The sequence below is a fragment of the Marmota flaviventris genome, chromosome 17 (assembly GCF_047511675.1).
Source record: "Marmota flaviventris isolate mMarFla1 chromosome 17, mMarFla1.hap1, whole genome shotgun sequence".
NCBI classification, from domain to species: Eukaryota; Metazoa; Chordata; class Mammalia; order Rodentia; family Sciuridae; genus Marmota; species Marmota flaviventris.
This window is the reverse complement of record NC_092514.1, coordinates 73,205,146-73,229,968: the sequence shown is the minus strand read 5'-3', so window position 1 is coordinate 73,229,968 and position 24,823 is coordinate 73,205,146. Positions and strand designations below refer to the sequence as shown.

The 24,823-nt window shown below is 56.6% G+C and overlaps 2 protein-coding genes and 1 long non-coding RNA gene across 6 annotated transcripts in view; 2 read left to right on the top strand and 1 right to left on the bottom strand.

The window, feature by feature from the left end:
• Positions 1–16,136, top strand: part of Ube2o (ubiquitin conjugating enzyme E2 O) — a 54,845-nt gene extending 38,709 nt beyond the window's left edge. Inside the window, exons 2-18 of one of the 3 annotated variants that reach the window (XM_071603742.1) lie at positions 3,042–3,101; positions 3,266–3,376; positions 5,898–5,995; positions 6,447–6,510; positions 7,177–7,278; positions 7,620–7,729; positions 7,869–8,019; positions 8,255–8,727; positions 9,125–9,279; positions 9,487–9,599; positions 9,689–9,817; positions 10,323–10,415; positions 11,132–11,828; positions 12,114–12,250; positions 13,534–13,737; positions 13,827–13,884; positions 13,994–16,136. In XM_071603742.1, coding sequence (XP_071459843.1) covers positions 3,042–3,101; positions 3,266–3,376; positions 5,898–5,995; positions 6,447–6,510; positions 7,177–7,278; positions 7,620–7,729; positions 7,869–8,019; positions 8,255–8,727; positions 9,125–9,279; positions 9,487–9,599; positions 9,689–9,817; positions 10,323–10,415; positions 11,132–11,828; positions 12,114–12,250; positions 13,534–13,737; positions 13,827–13,884; positions 13,994–14,664 — 3,426 coding nt within the window. In that variant the 3' untranslated portion in view covers positions 14,665–16,136. Of the gene's footprint in view, positions 1–3,041; positions 3,102–3,265; positions 3,377–5,897; positions 5,996–6,446; positions 6,511–7,134; positions 7,279–7,619; positions 7,730–7,868; positions 8,020–8,254; positions 8,728–9,124; positions 9,280–9,486; positions 9,600–9,688; positions 9,818–10,322; positions 10,416–11,131; positions 11,829–12,113; positions 12,251–13,533; positions 13,738–13,826; positions 13,885–13,993 lie in introns of all 3 variants that reach the window. The other 2 variants (XM_027955663.2, XM_071603741.1) reach the window with 2 other exon arrangements.
• Positions 16,137–16,982: 846 nt separating this feature from the next.
• Sphk1 (sphingosine kinase 1) lies at positions 16,983–21,206 on the bottom strand. Of its 2 annotated transcripts, XM_027955753.2 has the most exons (7): positions 21,051–21,206; positions 19,696–19,824; positions 19,195–19,401; positions 18,714–18,866; positions 18,539–18,633; positions 18,342–18,457; positions 16,983–18,061 (listed from the first exon to the last, which is right to left on the bottom strand). In XM_027955753.2, the coding sequence occupies exons 2-7, from the start codon at positions 19,757–19,759 to the stop codon at positions 17,278–17,280; spliced, it is 1,419 nt and encodes a 472-aa protein (XP_027811554.1). In that variant the 5' UTR covers positions 19,760–19,824; positions 21,051–21,206; the 3' UTR covers positions 16,983–17,277. The 2 variants fall into 2 exon arrangements, with proteins under 2 accessions (XP_027811554.1, XP_027811555.1); XM_027955754.2 differs by lacking the exon at positions 19,696–19,824 and having other exon boundaries at positions 21,051–21,200.
• LOC139702325 (uncharacterized) lies at positions 21,169–24,122 on the top strand. The gene is made up of 2 exons (XR_011704933.1): positions 21,169–22,041; positions 23,554–24,122. It is a non-coding gene; the product is annotated as an uncharacterized lncRNA (long non-coding RNA).
• The last annotated feature ends 701 nt before the right edge of the window (positions 24,123–24,823 follow it).

Here is a 24,823-nt window from a genome sequence, read left to right as displayed (position 1 = left end):
CATGAAATGGTAGACAGCAGTTCCTCAGCTCTGAGGTTGTTCAGAATTCTAGAGCCGTGACAATTGAAATCTACCCACCTCCCACCTCAACTCCCCTCCCTAGTAACAGTGTTTTAAAAAGGACATCCAGGGTGCTCTTTAATGTAGGGATTAGGGGTTTATTTCACAGCCTTGGTTTTGCACTAGAACCTCTTTTTCCTAGAGCAGGCATGGCGTCCTCTAGTGTTCACCTCTCAGCACAGTTTGGCACTGGTGGTTTGGGTACCATACTTGACCTTTTAGGGTAGAAGGGAAAGTGGAGGGCAAATTGCCAATCCTCCCCTGCCCAGGGCCTTGATGATATCCACTGTCAGAGGCTGCCACAACCATCTTCCAGTAGCCCCAGAAACATTTTATTACCTCTATAACCAGAAGATCCACTTTCTTTAAGAATGTGTGGACCTTCCAGAAATACATTTTATTCTGTTCTTATCTCTGCAGCTCTGAGGGTAGAACGAGGTTCTGTGTGTCTGTGTATATGCGTGCACGCGCCCACACGTGCAGATTTGAGTACTGAACCCAGAGCCTCGTGCATGCTAGGTAATCCTGTACCACCAAGCTGTATCCCCAGCCCTAAAGGGTAACTTTTTTTTTTTTTTTAATGTGTCTAAGAGAAAGGACTCTTGAGCCAGGCTGCCAAGTTCAAGACCAGGGTTCGCCTACAAGCTGTGTGACCTTAAACAGGTTGCTTGCTTTTGCTTTTTCTTTGTCTCTGTTTTCTTATCTTTAAAATGGGGAATAACCATAATGATAGCAAGTGTCGAGTCCGTAGACAAGATTACAAAGTGCCTAGAAAACTGTCTGGTCACAATAAGCACCTGGTATTGGCATTAGACTGCCAGCTCCCCAGCTTTGCACAGTGGTTCCTTCCCGAACGGGGACATTGAAAGGCCACTGCAGAGCAGGGATGCAGGCAGCACACAGGGACACAGATGGGAAGGGGTCCTGGGGATCTTGCTGTGCAGTGCAGCAGCCGTGGGTGGGACAGCACAGGCACAGTGTAGGAAGCACGTGCAGTGTCGGGTGTATCAGTGAGGACGGGGCGCCAGCAAGGACAGGGAGCCCTGTCAAACCCTTGTGTCTGCCTCCTGGGATTCCCGGGGCGGGGTGGGGGGGCTTGTGGCCAACATGGTGGCGCCATCCTCCCCTTCCCTGTCACTCCTTCCCTCTCTGCTTCAGCACCATCAGGCATGGGGAACTGCAGTGCCTTGTTAGAAGACCGCTCCCAGGTGGAGCCCAGCCACACTTGACAGTCCCACAGGTGCAACGCTTGCTGCAAGCTCCTCCCGGGAACATGCTCTGCCTGCCCCACGGGCCACTGCCTCCCCCTGCTGCCAGCTTTTACCCACTGTTGTGTTCCTGCTTGGGAACGAGAGCCTATTTCCTCTGTGCCCTTGGAGTCATGAGGCTGGACCAAATGTGATGTGGGAGCTCAGAGTGGTCCAGGATGGGGCCTGGCTGCTGTCCCTTTTCTGGCAGCTTTCTCAGGGGCATAAAGCCCCCAGGGGATGTGATCTGCAGAATGAGCTGGGCACTCCCCTAAGGCACCTTCCTGCCCCTTACAACACAATCCCTTTCCCCTTGGATTGTTTCTCTCTGTGACCGTTTGGACCCCAGTTATGGTTTTTTGATATCTGAATTGGGGGCATGGGTTTGAGATAGGGCAGTGCAAAAAGTGTCATGCCCCAGAGCAGAGATTCGGGTGCACAGTGCTATGGCATAGAACATCACCATATTAGTTAGAAACTTACACTGGCATTTCAACATGCCCTTATAGTGGGTGTGTCTTGGAGCAGAGGTAAGAAGAACCTGGCCTGTCAGGGTGGTGGCTGCAGACAGGAGCTGGTCACCCCAAGGTTCCTCAGCATCTGCTAGGAGGACTCTGTTGGACCACTAGTCTCATCATCTAGACTTTAGTCTCATCACAAGGCTTGGGCTCCCTGTGGAAATTTCAGCACTACTGGTTGATGGTGGATTTAATGTTTCCATTTACTTTGTTGTAAGTCACATGCTACTAATAGAGTTTGTTTTATTTGTCATTGCCAAAATTTCCGTGATCTTGAAAAGACAGACCTAAAAATCTTTCTTTGGCTTAGCTTTTGTGGCAGTCATCTTTCTAAGCTCCAGCAGCTGAGAGCAGAGGCCACTGTTAAAAGCTGTCCAGTAAGGTGGCATTTGAGGCAACAGCCCTCCAAATCCCATGGTTAGGGGACTTGGAAGTGAGCAGATCCAGAGGCCCACCTATTCCTGTGAGTCAGGGAAGCATCACAGGAGTGGCCCAGGTTCAGGGACCCAGAGAGAAAAGATAGGCTGGTCTAGTGGAGAACCCACCCCTGCACCCCTGCATGGGCTGTTGGAGGGGGATCCAGCAGATTGCAGCAGCAGGAGATGGGAGCTGTGGGCTCTGCAGGGAAGGGTCAGGTGCCTGTGCACTTGGCCAGGCTTCTGCATCCAGCCATCCCCTGAGCTACTCAGCAGCCCTCAGGGCTCTGCGGCGTGTAGATAAGGAGCAGGCTGCAGCTGGGCAGGAGGGATAACCCAGATTAGAACATGGTGTAGTGACAGCCCAGCCTCAGGGTGACCCACCACAGCTCAGTGTCAGACTCATCCCCCTCCTGCTCTTGTCATCCTGATGCACTGGGATCAAAGGGTGGGGTGTCTGCAGGAGGTAGAAGAGGGTTCCATGCATGGCTCGCTCCGTAGGATAGCCTGTTAAATCTTGCACTACCACGAGGCCTTTTGCGGTCTATCATTCAGCCACACTTAAAGATCGAGAACACCTCCCGTGACCTAGTACTTGCTTTTGGTGGAATAATGGTGACTACACTACACTGGGACTACTGGGTGGGACACGTCCCTCTGTGGACCTGGGAGCTGGCTTAGCCAGGCACTTGGGCCTGTGTCTTTGTAGTGCGGGTGGTACACTTCAAAAGCTGGAAGAAACATGCATCGGGTGGAGGCTTCCCGGCACTCTTCTCACACCCGTGTTTCGTCTTTTACAGCTGAAGCTAGAGGACCGCTCTGTGGTACCCCGCGATGTGGTCCGGCACATGCGCTCCACTGTGAGTCCCATATTCTCACCCCAGCCTGGGCCTCAGGGCAGCGACCTCGGAGACTTGAGCCTCTGTGCCAGAGAGCTGCCTGGCTCTGGTGGGGGCTGATTGGGATGGTTGAGGTAGGGTCTTCTGTGGTGGCCTTACTCTGAACACCTTCTGCCTTCCCCCAGGACAGTCAGTGTGGTACCGTGATAGACGTCAACATCGACTGTGCCGTCAAGCTCATTGGCACCAACTGCATCATCTACCCTGTCAACAGCAAGGACCTCCAGCACATCTGGGTGAGTGGCCTCTCCCTGACTTCTCTCAGCTCTGGGGTTCTCTCAGCAGCGCAACATCTGTGTTCCAGCTTACCGACCTCTAGACACAGCCCGGGGCCACCCAGACCCAGGTTGGGATGTCTCCCCGGCCCCAGCACAGTTGCCAGTGGGGTTGTCTTTACTGGTCTTCTTTCTCCTCTAGCCCTTCCTACCAAAAAAGCAAACATTTCTTTTCAATATTCATTTTGTGAATGATTTGAAACTTTAAAAAAGGTATAGATTCCTGTGCCGCCCTCATCCAGCTTCCTCGGCTGACAGCGCATCACTCCGTTGGCTCCATCACATATCCTCCCTCCTTCCCCACATACCCCATTTCCAGTGTTTCTTCTCTGAACCATTGATAGCAAGCTACCCACATAATGCCTGTCGCCCCTAAACACTACAGTATGTTTTCCAGAAACCAGGACACACTCCCATGTAACCATCACACAGACCAACCTTGACTTTTTTTTTTTTTTTGGTATCAGGGATTAAACTCAGGGGCACTCGACCACTGAGCCACATCCCCAGCCCTATTTTGTATTTTATTAGAGACAAAGTCTCTCACTGAATTGCTTAGCGCCTCGCAGTTGCTGAGGTTGGCATTGAACTCATGATCCTCCTGCCTCAGCCTCCCGAGCTGCTGGAATTACAGGCACGCGCCGCTGTACCTGGCTCCATCATTGACATTTACTTCCATCTTCAGACCCTGTTCACTGTCCCAATCCTGGTTTGGAAAACTGGGAACATACTGCATTTAGCTGTCAATTCTTCCGTCGCCCCAGTCTTTCTCTCTCCCACATCCTGGACAGTGATACGTTTAGTACCGTGACCCTCACCTTGGGCCTGTGTGACGCTGTCTTATGACTAGCCTGGTCCTGGCATGCGCATGGCGACTGCCACTGCCAGCTTTGATCCAGTCCAGGTCTGGTTGCTGCACTGCTGGGGGAGTTCACTGTGCTCCCATCACATTGGTTGTCACCGGGTCTTTCCACCATACAGTCGTCATTTGCCCCTTTTTAAGTGGTGATATCTTGTAGGGAAATATTCTAAGATTGTGTCAGTAACCTGGTACTTGCTAAACTCCAATTCCACCAGCCTTAGCCTGAGGAACAGTTCCCACTAAACCAGCAGCCACTTCAGTGGTTACTAAATGGTGGTTTGGAGGCCATCATTCTCGTTTGTACCAGCTGCCATTCTACTTTATTGAAGAACTTCACCTACTGCCCCCATGTATTTATTTATTGTCTTGGTTGGTTGGTTGGTTGGTTGGTTTTAGCAGTCCTAGAAATTGAACCCAGGGCCTGGTGCATACTAAGCTCATGCTTTCCCACTAAACTTTATCCCCAGACCTATTTGTTCATTTTTTGTATCAGTGTGGACTCTGTTTTATTCAGTTGATTGTAATCCATTACTACCATTACTTATTTTGTTGCCTAAATTGCCCCAGATTTGGCTGATGGAAGCTCCTTCAGGCTGACTTTTGTGATCCTTTGCGGGGGGTGGTGTTCCTAGGGCTTGAACCCAGGGTACCTTACCACTAAGCTGTACCCCCAGCTCTTTTTATTTTATTTTGATACAGGGCCTCACTAAGTTGCACAAGCCAGCCTTGAACTTTTGATTCTTCTTCACTGCCTCCCCAGTAGCTGGGATTTCAGGCACATGCCATTACTCCCAGTTTTTTTTTGGTGCTCTTTTCCCATGTTCCTTTTTTTCTTAAAGCACTTTCTTATTTTCTGGCACAGTGAAAATATCCCCCATCCAGCCAGCAATCAACCATTTATCTCCAAGGAGCCTGGTTCCTTTCAGAGAAGAATGGCATTTTAAAAAGCAGAATCTGGAAGTGTAGCTCAGGGGTTAAGCATTTGCCTAACATACACAAGGCCCTGGATTGGATCCCCGGCACCAAACAAACAATAGAAGATACCCAAGAAGCTAAGATCTGGATGTTAGGTGTGCTGATGGCTACTGGGCCCTCTTAGAAACATGCCATGAAACACACATGTGTATACAATGTACGTATGAGATGCACACTACACCTTAGTATGTCAGTGCCTGCTCTGCCTCTACATGAAAAAGTATGCATTCATCTTGACACCTCCATTCTGATTGATTACCTTCTCTCCTCCCCTTTGTGGTGAGCACCTCCTTCAGCAGTGAGAAACTGGGTTTTTCATATCGTGAATGTATGACCTGTTTACTCCAACCCTTTACCTACTTGAACACTTCAGCCAACCTCCCAGCTGTATGGCTGTCTCCCCTGCCTGTCTTGACTCTCCCAGTTCCCACACCACTGCAGCCGCCTCACTGAGAAGCGGGTCAGATGCAGCCTGAAACTCGGGGGATGGCCTGCTGATGGCACTTGTTAAGCCAGCAGCCGACTGGTCCAAACAATAAGCTGTCGAGAGCCTTCCCCACCTGTCTTAGTGGGGCACAGAGGAATTGTTCCCTCTGGCATCAGCAGTGTCTGCTGTCTTACTGTCCCTGTGCCCTTGGTCTGCAGCCTTTCATGTATGGGGACTATATCGCTTATGACTGCTGGCTGGGGAAGGTCTATGACTTGAAGAACCAGATCATTCTGAAGCTATCCAACGGTGCCAGGTAAGTATATCCCCACCAAAGAGCCACCAGCTTGAGAAGAGAGCCTGCTGGAAGGAGCGCAGGAGGGTGTGTTCTTGTGAGGTCTGTGGTAACAGGTCTGACCTAGGGCAGTGGCAGGTGTGTGCAGGGCCTGTGTCTCAGGGCTAAGCCCCAAGGTCTTCTCCACATCTGTGGTGACCTAATTCCCTCTCAGTTGCTGGTCCATCTTGGTTTGGTGAAACATCTTCCTTTAGGATGTCTGCCAGGGACCAGGCTTTACATAGACACTTGAATAGCAGTGAGCACTCAGGTGGGGCTTAGAGTCTTGGACCTTCTCAGAAGCTGAGCTGTTGGTGGAAGATGAATGGTCCCATGGTAGGCACGTGGATGTCTTGGCAGCCTGTACCAGCACCGTTTGTTGCTCAGGCACTTTGTTCCTGGGGGGGGACCAAGCCTCCATTCACTGTTTCAGGTGCTCCATGAACACAGAAGATGGTGCCAAGCTGTATGACGTCTGCCCACATGTCAGCGACTCGGTAGGTGTGCTGTGCCGGGGCAGCTTCTCTCTCTCCTCGGTCCTCCAGCCCACAGAAGAGAGGGCTACTGAAGAAAGAGCTGGCCCTGGCTAAGAAAAGTGGGTTCCTAGAGAAGGGGCAAGTAGAAGTGCACCTGGAAGTTTGGGCGTAGGCAGGAAGTATCAGAATTTATATGCACCCATGTTCATTTTTTATCTCGTCCTTTCAAAATCTCTGTATTAATCTGTAGAAAAACTTAGTCCAATAGGACCTATTAGCACAGTAGTGTGTGGATATGGTTTGTACTGGGGTGGGGGTTGCTCGGTTAAACAAGGTGGGGAACCACTGCTCTCTAGGGCTTTCATCTGGAAGTGTGGCCCCTGCCCAGCAGCACTGGCAGTGCCCAAGAGCCAGTAAGGAACAGAGAGTAGTCTGCAGCAACCCTCTAACAAGATCCTTGGTGATTTGTTTGTCCCCAGGACTGGCGAAGTTCTGCTCCTGAGTTGCAGGACTTGTTATAGGGAGTGTGAGAGCCTCAGTAAGTGAAGGCTTCTGCTAGTGAAGGCTGGAGAGGGCAGGTACAGAGAGCACTGTCCCCAAGGAGGCCCCTCTCACAAGGACTTTCCCTGACCCTAAATCCCGCAGGGTCTCTTCTTTGATGATTCCTATGGCTTCTACCCGGGCCAGGTGCTCATCGGCCCTGCTAAGATCTTCTCCAGTGTCCAGTGGCTGTCAGGGGTCAAGCCTGTGCTCAGCACCAAGAGCAAGTTCCGCGTGGTGGTGGAGGAGGTAGGGAGTTGGGGCAGGGCGGGAGTCAGCCTCCGCACCTTGGAGCCAAGCTTCTGCCCACTTCCTGCCTGCTGCGCAGCATCTGACCCTATTGGTCTGAAAGGGCCAATAAGGATAAAGGGAGCCCAGGGTCTGTTCAGGAAGTGGCCAGTATGCAAAAGTCCCTCTACGTCCCTACACAGACCGAGGGACAGTGGCCCCTGACCAGCATGGGGTGCTATGGTGTGTCTTCATGTGGTGTCTTCCTACTCAGGATGTCCCGGGGACTCTGGGCAGCTGGGGGAAGAGCTCACTGTTAGATCCTGCCCTGACAGTGGCCCTGTGCCACCTGCTGTCCTCAGGTGCAGGTTGTGGAGTTGAAAGTTACTTGGATTACCAAGAGTTTCTGCCCCGGAGGCACGGACAGCGTCAGCCCCCCACCCTCTGTCATCACTCAGGAAAACTTAGGCAGGTGAGTGTGCCCCAATCACTGGCAACCCAGGAGCACACCCTGGGCAAGCCTCTGGGCCCCAGCCACAGATGCATGGGAGGGCAGAGAGCACCCCTGGTCTCTCAGATATCCAGCCCAGCCCCTGCTTTCCTGCCCCCAGGGTGAAGCGTCTCGGATGCTTTGACCATGCTCAGCGGCAGCTTGGGGAGCGCTGTCTGTATGTCTTCCCAGCCAAGGTAGAGCCGGCCAAGATTGCCTGGGAATGTCCAGAAAAAAACTGCGCCCAGGGGGAGGGCTCTATGGCCAAGAAGGTATGTCCTTGGACTGGGGTTGGTGGGCATTTGAGGAACTGGCCTCAAGCCAATTCCATGGCCAGGAAGGATGGTCTGTGCTTTAGGCCTTGGGGGGAAGCCCTCAGGACCCTTGAGGGCCACTAGGCGTGTGTAGCTGTCATCCCTCAGGCAGCCCGGGGCCTGGCCAGCCCAGGGCAGGGCCGAGCGCCTACTGCTCTCTACAGCACCAGTCCTCCCTGCTCTGCCCTTGCAGGTGAAGCGTCTGCTGAAGAAGCAGGTTGTGAGAATCATGTCATGCTCCCCGGACACCCAGTGTTCCAGGGACCATTCCATGGAGGACCCAGACAAGAAAGGGGACGCCAAAACCAAGAGCGAAGCAGGGTCTGCTAGCCCCGAGGAGCCACCTGACGGGTCTGCTAGCCCAGTAGAGATGCAGGACGAGGGCTCGGAGGAGCCCCATGAGTCAGGCGAGGCACTGCCTCCCTTCCTGCTGAAGGAGGGTGGAGACAGTGGGCTGCACTCAGCAGAGCAGGATGCAGATGATGAGGCTGCCGAGGACACAGACGACACCAGCTCAGTGACCTCTTCTGCCAGCTCCACCACCTCCTCCCAGAGCGGCAGCGGCACAGGTCGCAAAAAGAGCATCCCCTTGTCCATCAAGAATCTAAAGCGAAAACACAAGAGGAAGAAGAATAAAATAACTCGTGACTTCAAGCCAGGGGACAGGTAAATTCGCCCTAGCCCCCAGCATCCAGCCTGAGACCAAGCCCCAGGGCCTCAGCTCCTGGGTGTACGGGAACACATAGGGTCTGTGAGCCTCCTAACAGCTCAGGGTGTCCACCCAAGATGACATGCTTTGCTCAGGGTGGTTCCTGGTGGACAGGAAAAGTGGGAATGGTCAGGAGCATGGAATAGTGGCAATGGCCCCACACCTGGTCTTCTGGGACTGCAACATTGGGGTATGGGTGAGTCCTGTGTCCACCAGGCACTCTCTCCTACCCACCTGGGGTTCAGAACTTGGAGCTCCAAGCCCCTTGGGGCAGGGAAGGGGCAGAAAGATTGCCCGCCCTTTCCCCAGAGATGCATTTGTGTGTGGTCTGGCTTATTTGCCTGCACCTGGCAGGGTGGCAGTGGAGGTGGTGACCACGATGACCTCTGCTGACGTGATGTGGCAGGATGGCTCCGTGGAGTGCAACATCCGCTCCAACGACCTCTTCCCAGTGCACCACCTGGACAACAATGAGTTCTGCCCCGGAGACTTTGTGGTGGACAAGCGAGGTAGTGCCAGCTGTGGGGTCAGCCAGCAGGCAGCTGCACACAGGGCCTCAGAGGGTGCTAGGAAGGGTGGGCATGGGGGCCTTAGGGTCATAGGTAAGCTGAGGTCAGCAGAGGCTGCCCTTTGAGGATGGGGGAGGCCTGGTTTTAGACACAGTAGCGGAAGGCCCTAGGGATCCTTAGCTGGTTATGTCCCCTCTGGTTCCCTAGTCCAGAGTTGCCCGGATCCTGCAGTCTATGGCGTGGTGCAGTCTGGGGACCACATTGGCCGCACCTGTATGGTGAAGTGGTTCAAGCTGCGACCCAGTGGGGACGATGTGGAAGTGAGTGTGTGCGGCCCTGTTGCTTCCTTCAGGTGGGCTCCGGGGTTGACGGAGGGCCCCTGACTCACAACAGCTGTCCTCTGCCACAGCTCATTGGAGAAGAGGAAGACGTGAGTGTTTATGACATTGCTGACCATCCTGACTTTCGGTTCCGCACAACTGACATCGTCATCCGCATTGGCAACACTGAGGATGGGGCTCCCCACACAGAGGATGAGGTATACTTCCAGGTTCAAGTTTTGGACTGCTGCTTCCTGCCTGTGTGTGGCTGCAGTCCCTGGTGTTGCCACCAGGTGGCTCCAGGAGATGTGCCCTGAAAGGCTTCCTGACCCTGTGTCACAAACTCCGTGAGCACAGAGCGAGACTTGGGAGGTGGAGCATGGGCCAGACTTAAAGGAAGTTGTGGGAACATTGGATGGGTCGTGGCAGGTTCCAGGCAGAACAGTGGGAGCAGAAGTGGAGGCAGGAAACCCTACACCAGGAAGGGAGAGAGGCCGGGAGAGGCCTGCCTGCTGCCATTTGGGAAGGAATCAGTGGGGGCTTGGAAGAGAATCAAGTGCTCGCTGCCAGGCAGAGGCGTAGGCCCTGGTCAGTGAGAGGTGCCCCTGTTCTCAGTCCTCACAACCTCACCCATCCTCCCACTGCTGAAGGAACTCCTTCAGCATGCTCTGGCCCTTGCCCCTCCCAGAAGGCTGCCCTCCTAACTCTGTCCCCTTTGCCCAGCAGCCATCAGTGGGCCAGGTGGCACGTGTGGACGTCAGCAGCAAGGTGGAGGTGGTGTGGGCTGACAACTCGAAGACCATCATCCTGCCCCAGGTGAGACGGCAAGACCTACCCTCTGAGCTCACGACTCTGGCCCACCTGTTGTCCTGAGAGTCTGCGACTGGCTCTCTCCAGTGTTTCCCCACCGAGCCCAGGTGAGGGGTGGAGGCCCTCCAGATCACCTGGTGCCGGTGGGTGCTCACAGACTCCAGGACTCTGCTGGACTCTACTGTGCTGAGAAAGCCCACGCTCCTCCTCAGAAGAAGTAAAGGCTTTCCCACAGCGGGTTCAGGAGATCTTTGACAGACAAGGAAGGAAAAGGAGATGAGCTGGCCCCAGTTCCAGCCCCTCTGCTGGGTGCTAAGCGCCAGGGAGGTTGCTGTTCCCACACCTGGGCAGCTGGCCCTCCCCTCCTAGCTCACCTTCCCAGCCCTGGAGCAGACCACAAAGGCCACCCTGCCCTCATGCAGCTGGCCTGAGTCTCTGCAGGAGGGACTGGGTTTGCTGAGGTTCCCTCTGGGCCCTCAGCCATGGAAAGATGCTAGGAACTGCGAGCACAGAGAGGAGAGGAAGTCAGTGTGGGCTGTCAGCTGGGCCTTTGGGTCCTACCGAGGGGCAGGGTGGGACAGGCCAAGGCCCCTCCCAGAGACCTGGGGACAGAAAGGTTCCAGCTACATAGGGAAGAGCAGAAAAGAGGGGGGAGAGTGGAATGGGGCGCCGCCACAGTGTGGGGAGCGCCCATCTTACTGTGGCACGTCCCTCCTCCCCAGCACTTGTACAACATTGAATCCGAGATCGAGGAGTCAGACTACGATTCCGTGGAAGGCAGTACCAGTGGGGCGTCCTCAGATGAGTGGGAGGACGACAGTGACAGCTGGGAGACAGACAATGGGCTGGTGGAGGACGAGCACCCCAAGATAGAGGAGCCCCCCATCCCACCTGCCGAGCAGCCAGCCGCTCCTGAGGAGGACAAGGGGGTGGTGATCAGTGAAGAGGCGGCCACAGCTGCCATCCAGGGAGCTGTGGCCATGGCCGCCCCCATGGCGGGGCTGATGGAGAAGGCCGGCAAGGACGGTCCCCCTAAAAGCTTCCGGGAGCTAAAAGAAGCCATCAAGATCCTGGAGAGCCTCAAGAACATGACTGTGGAGCAGCTGCTGACCGGCTCCCCTACCTCCCCCACCATGGAGCCCGAGAAGCCAACCCGGGAGAAGAAGTTTCTGGATGACATCAAGAAGCTACAGGAGAACCTTAAGAAGACCCTGGACAATGTGGCCATCGCAGAGGAGGAGAAGATGGAGTCCGCGCCTGACACAGAGCGCAAGGAGGACAAACCTGAGGGGCAGTCACCAGTGAAGGCCGAGTGGCCTAGCGAGACCCCTGTGCTCTGTCAGCAATGTGGTGGCAAACCTGGTGTCACCTTCACCAGTGCCAAGGGCGAGGTCTTCTCAGTGCTGGAGTTTGCACCCTGTGAGTCAGCCCTCCCCTGGCCTTCACCTTGGGCCTACCACAGGCCTCCCATTTGTGTTCAGCCATCTGGAGGCCGGGTGGTCTGTCCCCTCCCAGCCCCCACTTCTGCCATTCCTAGTGGTCACACTCCTGATGCCAGGAGCAAGTGGGAGGCACCTGGGCCAACTCATCTGTCTGGGAGCACACCAGGCCGCTCTCCCTCCAGGCCACACAGCCCGAGGCAGCGGCCAGGTGTGCGGCAGGAGGTGCCAGGCCTCCCCTGAGACTGTTCTCTTTCCCCTGCAGCAAATCACTCTTTTAAGAAAATTGAGTTCCAGCCTCCAGAAGCCAAGAAGTTTTTCAGCACAGTACGGAAGGAAATGGCGCTGCTGGCTACCTCCCTTCCTGATGGCATCATGGTCAAGACTTTTGAGGACAGAATGGCAAGTGGGCTTAGCACGGGCTTGGCATGAGCCAGCACAGGTGGGCCATGTAGGCACTTAGTGCCCAGCCTTGGGTGCCAGCACCTCCAGGCTGACTGGCACCTGAGTGACCACCTACCCACCTTCTTTTATAGGGGAGGTGACAGCTCAGTCAGGTGAGCTCTGACACAGAGTCATCAGCCACAGAGGTCTAGACCAGGTGGTTCATTCTTTCCTTCTTTCTTTAAAAAATTAGCTAGAAATTTATACAGTTTCCTGAGTCTACTCTTGTTTCTGAAGACTCAGAATATTACAGAGAAAGCTAAAGTTGCCATGGACCAGTCCTCACCTCCTTTTTCCCCCCAAGTCCTAGGCCTTTTCTACTCCTGGAGGTTGAACCTTAGCCAATCTCCCACAACCTCTTTTGAACATTTGTAATTCTTGTGCATTGCCACTGTAAACAGTGTCTTGTACGACATGTTCACACAGAGTGGTGCGTCCTAAAGCTGGCTCCCTTCTCTTAGCCCGTGGTTCTTGGGATTGACCCCGTAGTTCAGCTGACCCAACGTGTGCCTTCTGTTATGCATTCCGTGCCTTACTTCTGCTCCGGGACGGGCCTGGCGTTTGAGTACTGTTGAGAGACTTGTAAGGACTGGGCCTCCACCATGAGCCAGGCACTGTGCTAGACACTGACTGAGTCTGAGGCCCCAGCTTGCGCCCTGTCCTAGACCAGAAGGGCCATAGAACAAAGGAGCAGGGACGTGAAGAGTTAGAAGGAGGAGCCCTGTTCACGCAGGCCATGCTGGCTGGCAGCAGCGGAGCAAGGCTCAGTGCGACTTGAGATTTTAGTAACACTTTTATTGTTCCTGAGGTTAGGTAAAATTCCTTTAGAAAATTCCACTCTCAGCTCTGCTAAAGGAATAAGGGAGCACTAGTTGGTGGTGTTTTTTCCCAAATCTCAGAAGCTGGCAGGTTGCACAGATCAGATTGTGCCTGAGAGGATCCCGTTACTCCAGTTAGGGGACCTCCCCCTCTTTGCCTTCCTGCTCCTCACTCACCCACATCATGGACCTGGGCAGTTGATACTCACACACACACCCCCTCAGGACTTGGCACCTAGCTTCTGTGGGGTCTCCCAGCATTTACTCTGGAGTTCAGACCCATCCTCTTGGAAATGAGACCCCCACCCCAGGGCATGTGCCTGCACAGCTGGAGTGCTGCTCCTCCCTGGATCTGCACGTGGCCCTGGAGGAGGGAAGCCAGAGCCTCTGTGCCAACCTTGGCCCTCCCTCCCTCCCTCCTAGGACCTCTTCTCAGCCCTAATCAAGGGCCCCACCCGAACCCCCTATGAGGATGGCCTCTACCTGTTTGACATTCAGCTCCCCAACATCTACCCAGCCGTGCCCCCCCACTTCTGCTACCTCTCCCAGTGCAGTGGACGCCTGAACCCCAACCTGTACGACAATGGGAAGGTGTGTGTCAGCCTCCTGGGCACCTGGATTGGAAAGGTGAGTGCTGTGCCGGCATCCCAGCGGAGGTGCAGGGAGAATGGGAGCAGGTGTCTGAGACAGACTCCATGGTGCTGTGTGTGTTTCAGGGGACAGAGAGGTGGACGAGCAAATCCAGTCTTCTCCAGGTGCTCATCTCCATTCAAGGTGCGGTTGGGCTGGGCAGTGGACAGGGAGTGGTGGAAGGTGGCCCACTGGCCCGCTCCTTGCGGGTAGTGGCCAGGCTTGGCCTGATGGGTGACCCTGCCCACTGCAGGTCTGATCCTCGTGAATGAGCCATACTACAATGAAGCCGGCTTCGACAGTGACCGGGGCCTGCAGGAAGGATACGAGAACAGCCGCTGCTACAACGAGATGGCGCTGATCCGGGTGGTTCAGTCTATGACCCAGCTGGTGCGACGGCCCCCGGAGGTCTTTGAGCAGGAGATCCGGCAGCACTTCAGCACTGGTGGCTGGCGGCTTGTGAACCGCATGGAGTCCTGGCTAGAAACCCATGCCCTGCTGGAGAGGGCCCAGGCACTGCCCAATGGCATCCCCAAGGACAGTGGCTCTCCAGAACCTCCAGCTGCAGCTGAGCTCTCAGACTCTGGCCGTGAAGAACCTGAGGATGCTGGGCTGGCCCCTGGAGAGGCCTCCCAGGGCTCAGACTCGGAGGGTGGTGCCCAGTGCCCTGCCTCAACTAGCAGGGACCACACAGACCAGGTTTCGGAGTCAGCACCTGACGCATCAGTACCACCCAGCGTCAAACCAAAGAAGCGGAGGAAGAGCTACCGGAGCTTCTTGCCTGAGAAGAGTGGCTACCCTGACATCGGCTTCCCGCTCTTCCCACTCTCTAAGGGTTTCATCAAGAGCATCCGGGGCGTCCTGGCGCAGTTCCGGGCCGCCCTGCTGGAGGCAGGCATGCCCGAGCACACGGAGGACAAGTAGCCACCAGCCCCAAGGAAGGAGCATCACCATGGGAGAGCCAGCTGCTGCCTGCTCACTCCCTCCCCTGGAACCTCCCCTCCTGGCCCCTCCTGGCTCCGTGTGAGCCCGTCAACCTTCCGCTCCCCAAGGCAAGTTTGATGCTGAGTGTAAGGAGTGCCCCAAAACGCTGCATATCTGTTCTGAAGCGATACATGGGCAGGTCCCCTATGGCAAGGAAATCGGGACCTTGTTGCGATTTTCCACATATTGCCCAGGCAGAATGTCTCCCTTCTCAGGTCAGAGGCGGGGTGTTCCAGGGCCAGGGGACCCTGCAGCGGGGCAGGAGAGTGGATGTGCCTTTGCATGAAGTGTGGGCTGCTCCTGCAATGTCCCCGGTCCCTTTCAACTTCTTCAATTGGATTGTAGCCTCCCCATGTCCCAGACCCTCCTCCTGCTGCCACCGCCACTGGATATGCCCCTCATCCCCTAGCGTAGACACCATCCCACGGGAACTGTAGCGCTGTTGCTGACTCCCAGCCCGGCCCGTTGGCCACATAATAGCCTTTAGGCCTGTTGAACTTGCTCTCTAAGAGAGGTTGGGACAGGCTAGGTTCAGGGTGATGCCTGGGAGAGGTGGTGGCCTCATGCACCAACATGGAGTTGAGGACAGGGAGCTGGTGGAGAACAAAGAGCTGTAGGTGCCTTGTGCTTCCTGTCTGTGGCTGGTGGGGGCACCAGCAGCTCAGGCCCAGGTCCACCTGTGGGGACTGCAGTGACACCTGCTGGCCTTCCAGCCTCACGCCAGTGAGCAGGCAGGAGCTGCAGGGCAGGTGCGGGGCCTCGCCCCATCTGGTGGCAGGAGCCTCTCTGGGATGAGATCTAGGCCTCCATCAGCCCCCACTTAGAAACTCTGCAGGCGCAGTCCAGAGGGAGGAGGGAGGCAGCATCAGCGCTCAGTCCCCTCCTGCGACGGGCCCAGAGGTTTACAAGTTTTCTAAGCTTTTGATAATGTGAAGCTCCAGGTTCAGAGGATGCTGTTGAGCACATTGCAGCTATGTAATTTCTGGTGTATGTATGTAATATTTAAGGTTGGAAAAATAAATCTCAAAAGCAAAAGATATTAACACTTATTAGAAAAAAAAGACAAAAAAAAAAAAAAAAAAAGCCAAAGCATGATGCGTCTTGTCAGCCTTAAGTGGGCTCCACGCCTATGCTGTGCGAGGACCACCCAGGCAGTAGAGCCATGGGAAGGGCGGAGCTGGGCCACACTCAGGCACTCACTGGTATCTTCAGAACATCCAAGTGTCTGGTGGGGCTGCAGCTCCCGGTGGATTGTGTGGAGATGTGAATGCCCACTGCTTACAATATCTGTATAAAGTGCTGTGTGATTAAACTTTTTTTTTTACTTGCATTTTTTTTTTTGTTTGTTTGTTTGTTTGGCTCATTAACAAGACAAGGTGACACCATTAAACCTGCCTCTGCCATTCATCTGAGCTCCGTTGCCTTTCTTCCTCATGGGCCAGTGTCCCTCACACACTACCTCCCTGGAAGGGAAGGCTGTGGCAGCAGGTCCTGGCTTCCCTCTGCCCCAAGGCCCTTGGCCTCTCCAGTGGTAGGAGCCACAGCTGGGAGGCGGGGCCTGTTCAGTGGGGCTTCCTCCTGCCTCGGAGCTGGGCTCTGTACCTGGCCTGTGTGGTGTTCCTCAAGAGCCAGTTCTCAGCAGCACTGTCTGTCTCTGAGCAGCTGTGGTCCCCAACAGCCTACAGCTGGCCCTTTCAGCTCCTTCCAATTCTGGGAGAGCTGACATCACAGCATCTGGTGGCAGGCAGGTGTCATTCTCCTGGGCTGCAAGCCAAAATGGTTGCCCAGCTGAGAGATTGGTATCTGCTCCTCCCTGCTTCTTCCCTTTAACCCCCACCCAGCACTCCTGTAGGAGGACCAGTGGGGAAGGGCAGAGGCTGCTGAGTGAGGCTGGGCGCTGAGCCCCTCCGGGGTGCCTTGTGTCTTGTTCCCTGGAGTTTCCCCCATGCCTTCCACAAGAGCTTTAACTTTCCTGTGAAACCCACAAAAGGGTCCAGCCACATTTGCTGACCAGCTGCTTGTGTGGCCCACAGTCAAGAGGCTGGAGCTAGGAGTCTCCATCTTCCCAGTTGTGAGGTCAGGTGATCTGCAAGCTCTGAGGCTGAGGGTGGTCTATTGTGTGCCCATTGCCAAGGTGGCTATGACATGTGCTATCCAATCCAGGGATTGCCATTAGGCATCGTTAACATTAAATTATGTAGCCTTGGGTGGAGCAAGACCCCATTCCCTCCCTAGTCCCCAGGATAGGACTAGCAGGCTAAGAATGTCACTTTTATTTGAATTTGATTCATGGGACAGGGCTTCCAGAATAAACAAATACCTTCCACAGACAACTGGCCCGGCCAGCAGGGCTCCTGCCTATGGCCTTGTTCTGACCTGTGGTGGGTAGAGCCTGAACTTCCCAAAGCATAGCCACTACCACCTTCCTACCCTTTTCCAGAGGAGGCCCCATCACCCCCAGAAGCTGTGGAGAGGTCCCCTGTCCTGGGGGAAGGACAGGGTGCCAAGCTCAGCCTACACGCAGCAGACAAAGGCACAGCAAGCCCATGGGGGTCATAAAGGCTCTTCTGGAGGTGGCATCTGCTGGGGTTCCTGGCTGGGTGGGGGACCCCTGCAGCCACCACTGACCATCCAGAAGTAGTCTGGGTGCACTTGGCCCTGCACAGCCTCACTGACCATCAACTCCCCATCCACAGCAAACACACCCCTCCCATCCTTAGGCTCCAGGCGGAAGGCAACCACAGGCACATGCACCAAGTAGGGACAGTCATACTCCATGTGCTTGCCCTTCTCCATGGCCAGAAAGAGGCGCAGCAGCATGGTCCTGGACACCCCTGCCCTCACGTAGAACAGATGCATGACACCAGCTGCACAGCGGCCCATGGGTGCAGCAAACATCTCACTGCCCAGATGGGTGTGCAGCAGCGCCAGCACCAGTACAAAGTCCTGATGGGGCACCACGGTCCAGTGAGAGGGCACTGGCTCCTCCAGGGGAACAAGGTGTGCGTCCACAGGGCCCTGCTGCATTAGAGCAGGGGAGGTGGGCATCTTAGAAACAGCACTTCCTGCGGGGAGATAGGCCAGTTGCCCCCGGTAGGTGCGCAGGGCTGCCAGGCGCAGGAAGGTCCCCAGAGTGAAGCGCATCTCCCCCAAGCGCCGATACTTCTCACTTTCCAGGTCCACATCAGCAATGAAGCCCCAGGCCAGGCTGAGCACAGAGAAGAGGCGCAGCCCCGAGGCGGTGTGCAAAGACAGCAGGTTCATAGGTGACAGGAGCCGTTGGCACAGCAGCTGCGTGCAGTTGGTCAGGAGGTCCTCATTAGTCACCTGCTCATAGCTGCAGGGGAAAGGGTCTGATGGGGCAGGGGAGGAACCCCGTGCATCCTCCCCTTCCTCCTCCCTTTTGCCTGCAGGCACGAGTTAGCAGGGGCAGTGACAGAGAACAGGTGAATGCAGCCAGCTTGGCCCACCAGGAGCAGGCCCCAGAACTGAGAGCCAGCCTGGAGGGATAAAGGTGAAGTGGACGTTACTCCTGTATATGGGAACTTAGAAAAGAAAACCTGGCAGAAGTGGGCACCCAGGGGAAATGGAGGCCCACTCTGGCCCTGGGCTCTCACCCAGCGTAGTGGTTCAAGGAAGCTGCCAGAGCGTTGCCAGAGCCTGCTGGGAGGCTACACAAGGGTTTCTGGATGGCCGTCTCCCAGTCTGGGCGCTCCATGAGTCCATTCACCACCTGTTGGCATGAGGGCTCAGCCCTGGAAGCCCCACCCCACCCATGCCCCAACCCCCGGCCAGCCTCTGGTGCAGGCCTCACCTCATGCATCAGCCCATCCCCAGACATGACCACCAGAGCATCCCAGCGGCCCAGCTCCTCCGCCCGCACCAGTTCCCGTGCGTGGTTCCTCCTTTCTGTAGGAGACATGCAGTTCTCAGGGCTGGTTCTGGCAGGGGATGCTGCCCCAGTTTCGGCCGGTGTAAAGGAGACTCACCAGTGAGCATCAGAGTGAAGGAGACTTCGGCCTCGGCAAGAAGGGGCTGCACGAGGCTCTGGAAGAGCTGCAGGGCCTTGCCCTTGCCGCCGCGCGGGTTCAGCAGCACCAACACACGGCAAGGCCGGGGGAGCAGGTTCCGGGGGCCACTCGCTACAAAAACAAACCTGAGAAAGCCGCGTCCCCAACCGGCCACTAGGGGGCCGAGAAGAGCAACCAGGGCAGTGGGGTGGAAACGCAGCGCCAGCAATACCCGGGTACTTAACCCAATAGAGCCCAACCAGAGGACACGACCTCCCGAGGGGAATTCTGGGGTGGGGCGCGCTGCCCCTGATCCCCCTTTTCTTGGCTCAGGCCCGGTAGGCTTCCAGTCTCCAGGGGGAAAGTATTTCTCTCCAGAGTCCCCAGATCCTCTCTCTCGGAGTTCCAATATTTCTGGCGAGGGAGAGAACCCTACCGCTCTTCCCAGACTCCCACAAACCTGGATCCATAGCCTCGACCCGCGGCTCCCGCTGCCAGGGGGTCCCCAGCGTTGTTGCGGCGCTGCCCTCGGTGACCGCGGCTCGTGCTTTCAGCTCCTTATCGGTGCTGCCCAGGAGGGCGTCGCGAGGTTGGCTGTGGGGCTCGCCCTCCCCGCCCGGAGCCGGGGCTGTGGGGGTAACCGCGTCATTCCCTGCAGCGGCCAGATCTGCGGGACAAGAGGAGACAGCGCTGGAGGAGTCCAGGGCAGCAGCTCCTGGTGCGGGAGGCGGCGCCCAGCCAGATGCCGGGACCACGCACCAGGAGTGGCGCGCTCCTGAATCGCCATAAGCCCGTGGGGACCTAGCTTTCTGGAAGGACGTCCGGTGTCACCAAGCAACTGAGTCCCCAACCCCTCGAAACGAAGGGTCTCTTCCCAGGACATTCCTCTTTGGGGCTTTGGGTTCCGGCCCGAGGGATGAGTCAGAGCCCCATGGTTCTCTCTGTCGGACCAGCTCCTCACCCTGTCGGGCTGCCAGGGAGAGGGGAGTCCAGTTGCGCAAAAATCCCAGAACTTGAGCGGACATCGCGAGGCACAAAGTGTGGAGCGAAGATCCCAGTCCCAGACAGCCCGGTCCTCGCGTCCCCTGCCCTGAGTTTCAGAGAAGCTGGGGCCGTGGCACACCTCCAAGAGCCCTGCTCCGCCTGGACGCTCGCTGCGTTGGTGGGAGCAGCGTTCGTAGCGCGAGAGCCGAGCCGGAGCAGAGCCAACAGTTGCCGCCTGCCCTGCCCGAGTGCAAGTGGGCACAGGACCTCGCGGTGCGTGGCCCAGTTCCCCAGGGCCCCGCGAGGGCGGGCCGCCCAGGAGCCACCAGCCACGGGAGGACAGGGCGGGCGGCCCTACCCAGTCGGTCTGGTTTGCTGGCAAGGCGAAAACGCCGTTCCCTATAGTGGCCTGGGGCGGAACGAGGCTCGTTCCAGGCTCAGCCCGGCATCTGAGTGACAACTGAAGCGCCGGGCTGGCACAGACTCCCGGGTCTCGCTGCCTCTGGCCTCAAACTTTTCGCTCAACTTCACTGCGAGGCGCCGCGGCTTGGGGAGGGCTCTCTGTCTGGGCGCCGGCCTAACCACGCCCCTCGTGGCTTCAGCTAGCGGAGGTGGAACTGGAGCTCGATGTGGACCCGGGCCCTGAACCCTGGCCTCACCACGCCACCCCCAGCACGGTCCGCGCCCACCGCCACACGCAGGTTCTCGACAGTCTTGGGATGCGGATGCGCGCTCCCACCGCTCATAGGAGGTGGCGCCGCCGAGGGACTGGAGGAGCATTCGGCGAGGCGCGGACACAGCGTCCCCGGCGCGCGAAGGTGAGCTCGCCGCTCAAGCCGAGGTGCAAGCCCCGCGCGAATACGTCTGGGTGCCCAGAGTTTGAGTGGGCACCGGGCGCGTGTGATCTTGAGCTCTGGGAAGACCCTAGACTGCGCCTGGACACCGCGATTTCGCAGTCCCCAGCGCTAACGGCAGACCCATCCTCGCTGCTCGAAGCCAGGATGCCGTGACTCGTTCGCACGTCCCGAAGTCCCGGACTTCGAAGTCCCGGACCCCGCCTGGCGCCCATTCTCCCGAGCTGGGATATCTCACCAGCCACTCGCGGGCTTTCTCTTTCTTCCTCCCCAGGTCTCCCGCGGAGGGCTATTTTTAACTTCCTGACTGCGGCTGGGCCACGCACCCACAACGAACCCAAAGCAGCCGGGCGCGCCGTCCCGAGCAGATCTGGACTGGCCCTGGGGCTCCGCGTCGGAGTACGCGGTCGGGAGGAGGGAGCTTTGTCAGCAACCCCCAAAGTTGGAACCTTTCCCTGGGGACACCATCAAGGCTCACCTGGGCCAGAGAAGCTGTCCGCAGATAGCAGTCCAGGTCCACGTTCCTCGCCTGCTGGAGAGGAGTCCAGCAGTGTGGAAGGCCTAGGGGTCCAGATCCGGACCGAGAGGCAAGCTCGGAGGGCGTGGCCCCGCCGCCCCCGCCCCTCCGGCTGGCTCCGCGCGAAGACGCAAACGCGCCAGGGAGTTTCTGCTTCAATTGGCAAACCGCACGCGTGTCAGTGTCTGAAATATTCCGCGGCAAGTGACGAGAACGTGTCCGTGAACAACTCGAATCAAATCCCTGGAAGGTTATTTGCGGAGACTGGGAGGAAGACGTTGCCAAGGCCGAACTGATAACCTGACCAGGTAGGGCCACACTTGGGAGGGGGACCCGCAGGAGATTCAGACGGGCCAGGCCCTGGCTGCGGAGAGCCCACGTCCCTCGCCGGCCCCTACCCGACCCCCACACCTCTCTTCTATAGCTTCCTAAAGAGGCTGGCCCGGGAGGAACGCGGAGCCGATTTGCCCGGTGCGCCCTGAATCCGGGCACGCCTCGGTGGTGTCTTCTCTTCCAGAGGACCCCACAGCCCGACCCCCTTTCCCAACACGTGGGAGTCCCCGGACGGAGCACTCAGGATGGGACTTCCCAAGCCGCGGTCCGCACGCCTCCTCGCAGTGTGTGCTTCCGCTTTGCGCGGTCCTGGCACAGCCCCGGGCCGGGTCCCCAGCGTTCCGAGAGCGCCCTGAGAAGGTGACTCAGCGACGCGTTCACGGGTGGAGAAACGCCCGGAAACGAGAAACTGGAGAAGGAGCAGGGGCGTCATCACTGATTCCCAGCGCCGCGCATCCGCGGAGACTGCGTCCGGCACCCTTGGCCCCCTATGGCGCAGACCCGGGGAATCCCGCGCCGGCAGGGGAGGGCAGCGCCGCAGCCGCAGTGCCGCGGTCATGCGCTACGGGGACGCGAGCACCGGCTGGAGGAGGGTCTCCGCTCGGGAGCCAGGAGCCAGGTCTGCCCGCCACCCCCTTCTCCCCTTTTTTTCCTTCCCCATTAGGGTCCAGGTCCGGATCTTGGAGCCTAGATGACGCGGGTAGGAAGGTATACTCCCCAAGATCTCAACCTTGGAAGGGACCAACTGCGGAGAACGACCCGGGGTTCCCGCCTCTGCTTCCTGGCTCAGAACACTTCTGTCAGGCCTGACAAGCCGCCCTTGTTAGCGGCTGAAGAGGGGAAACTGAGGCACGGGGTTATGAAGCCCGCCTGGAACAGGGCTTCCTGTTTCTCTCGCGGGAGGGGGGGGGGGACAGGCTGCAACCCCTGGGTCCTAGGACTGGCGAGGAGGGGGTGGGATTGACTGGAAACAGCTGGAGCTTGCAAAGGGAGGCAGGGCAGCCTGCTGGGCTCTTTATCCCCTGGGCCTTCGGAGGGCCCAGCTCCCCTCCCAGCTGGGGAAGGCCCAGTGGGAGAGAGGCAAAGGGCAGAGCCCTCTGGCCCCGGTGCCACTCCACACAATGATTCCTCTGTCCTGCCTGGGTTTCCCCACCACCACCCCTCTGTTCTAAGAGCCTCTGCTCTGCCCCGCCTCCTTCTGGTCATTCACCTCCCCCCACCGCGGTGCCTCTTCCAGACCCCTTTCCCTTTGGGCCTGTCTAAAGAACTTCATCCCTTCTCCAGAAACTCACCCATCCCCATTCCTGACCCTAGAGACAGGAAAGCAAGTTGCTTTCTGCTCTTGACACTTGGGGGAACTGAAACTTGGAAGGGTTTACTCAAGCAGCCAAATCCTTGACCTGGGGAGTCGAGTAGCAAACCCCCAGCCCTGCCCCCAGCCTAGGAGGCCAAGCTGGGATAGGCTGGCAGCCTCCCCCTGCCCAGCTTCTCCAGGATATTGGGCATCTGTTGGCCTGGTGGATTGCTTGCCACAGAGCTGCCCCAGAAACCCAGTGGTCACAGAGTCTCCAAAGAGGAAGCATCTCTAAGCCCTGTTCTGGCTTCACTCCCCAGGTTCTGATTGAACAATCAGTTACTGTGTCCGGCAGGGCCCACCATGCGCCTGGCGCCAGGCTTGGGCCAGCCAGGGGGGTCTGACTTGATTGCCAATGCAGGACTGGCCTCTCAGGTCATACCTGTCTCACAGGTGAAAGGAATTGTTTTGCACTGTCTCTCAGCCTCCCCCTCCTGGGGGCAGCCTCCCCAGGGAGACACACCTGAGGGAACCCACACACACACACACACACACACTTTTTTAAGAGAGGACCTGGCCAGGTGGTAGGTACATGACTTGCTTTTATTGGGAGAGGATTCCTGCTACCTCACCCTTCCCTCAGGCTCCCTTCCCTCAGGAGTTCAGCTTTCCAATTGCGGGACCTCCAGGCCTCCCTCGACCTCAGGTTCTTTCCCTTTTTACCGTAGTTTATTGCCTGGCAGGTTGGGAGGGAAGGGAGGCGTCCAGCTCTGTAGATTATTTTTAAGACTAGTGTTCTAGGACTGCCCTAGAATGGCTTTCCATTCTGTCCCCTAGATATTCTTTCCTGTTGACCACGCCTGGTGTTGGTGGTGCCGTGTGGCAGACTGGCCACACGGGATTCCTGGCTGCCTGCTGGACTGTGGGCTCTGCCTTGTTTCTGTTTCTGTGTGGTGGTGTGACTTCAAGCCTTGGTGGTGTCCTCATGGATATCCTTGCTGAGACTGGGGACTTGGCCTCGGCTGGGCTTTTGGCCTTGCCTCCCACACAGCCTCATCCTCGGGCTTGTCAACCCTGACTGCGATTCAGGTACCTCAGCTTCCACCCACCGTACTCATACCCACTGTTCTCATTTTAGCTGACTGCCAGCATTTGGAGGCACCTGCATGCACTCCAGGTGTCGGAAGGGCTGGTCCTGTGGAGGCGGTGAGGGAGAATTTGCCCTGTGTGCCTATCCTGGCTCTGATGGTTTGCGGGCATTCTTTGATGTTCCTTGTCTCACCTATCCATCACCCTGATCTCTGCCTTCATCTTCACGTGCCATAATCCTGTGAAAGAGTTGGCTGAGATTTGTTTGTGTGTGCACACAGTGCTGGGAATAGAACCCAGGGCTTTGCCAACACTGAGTTTGTGCTCTACCACTGAGTTCTTCTTCCTCCCTTCCCCAGCTCTACCCAAGTGAACGTTTACCAGGACCTTGCTTTCCCCCAAATAAGCTTATCCCAAGAGTCACTGTATAGATTTAGATGTGTTCGGAATTATTTTCTATGGGCATGTTCTTTCTCAAATGCAAATGACTGGCAGGGAAAAATCAATAAGTTGTAAGGACTCTAGTGTGAACCAATATTTCAGATTTTCTTTCTTTTTTATTTTTTTTTTTAAATTTGCTATGTAGGGCTGGGGCTGGGGCTCAGTGGTAGAGTGCTCATCTCCCATGTGTGAGGCCCTGGGTTCAATCCTCAGCACTACATAAATAAAATGAAGGTATTGTGTCTACCTACAACTAAAAAAATATTTTTAAATTTTTTTTTTCAATGCAGGGGATTGAACCCACAGTGCTCTAACACCGAGTTACATCCCAGCCTTTAAAAAAAATTTTGAGACAGGATCTCACCAAGTTGCCCATGGTGGCCTTGAGCTTATGATCTTCCTGCCTCAGCCTCCTGCCTTAGCCTCCCCAGTAGCTGGGATTACTAGTGTGCATCACTATGCCTGGCTTCATGTTTTCAAGGTATCTTGAAAGAGGAAAGTAGTGTACATTGTACATGCTTCTGTAGGTACTGGAGAAAGGAGGTGTCTGGAAGCCAGGCCTGCTCTCCTCCTAGGG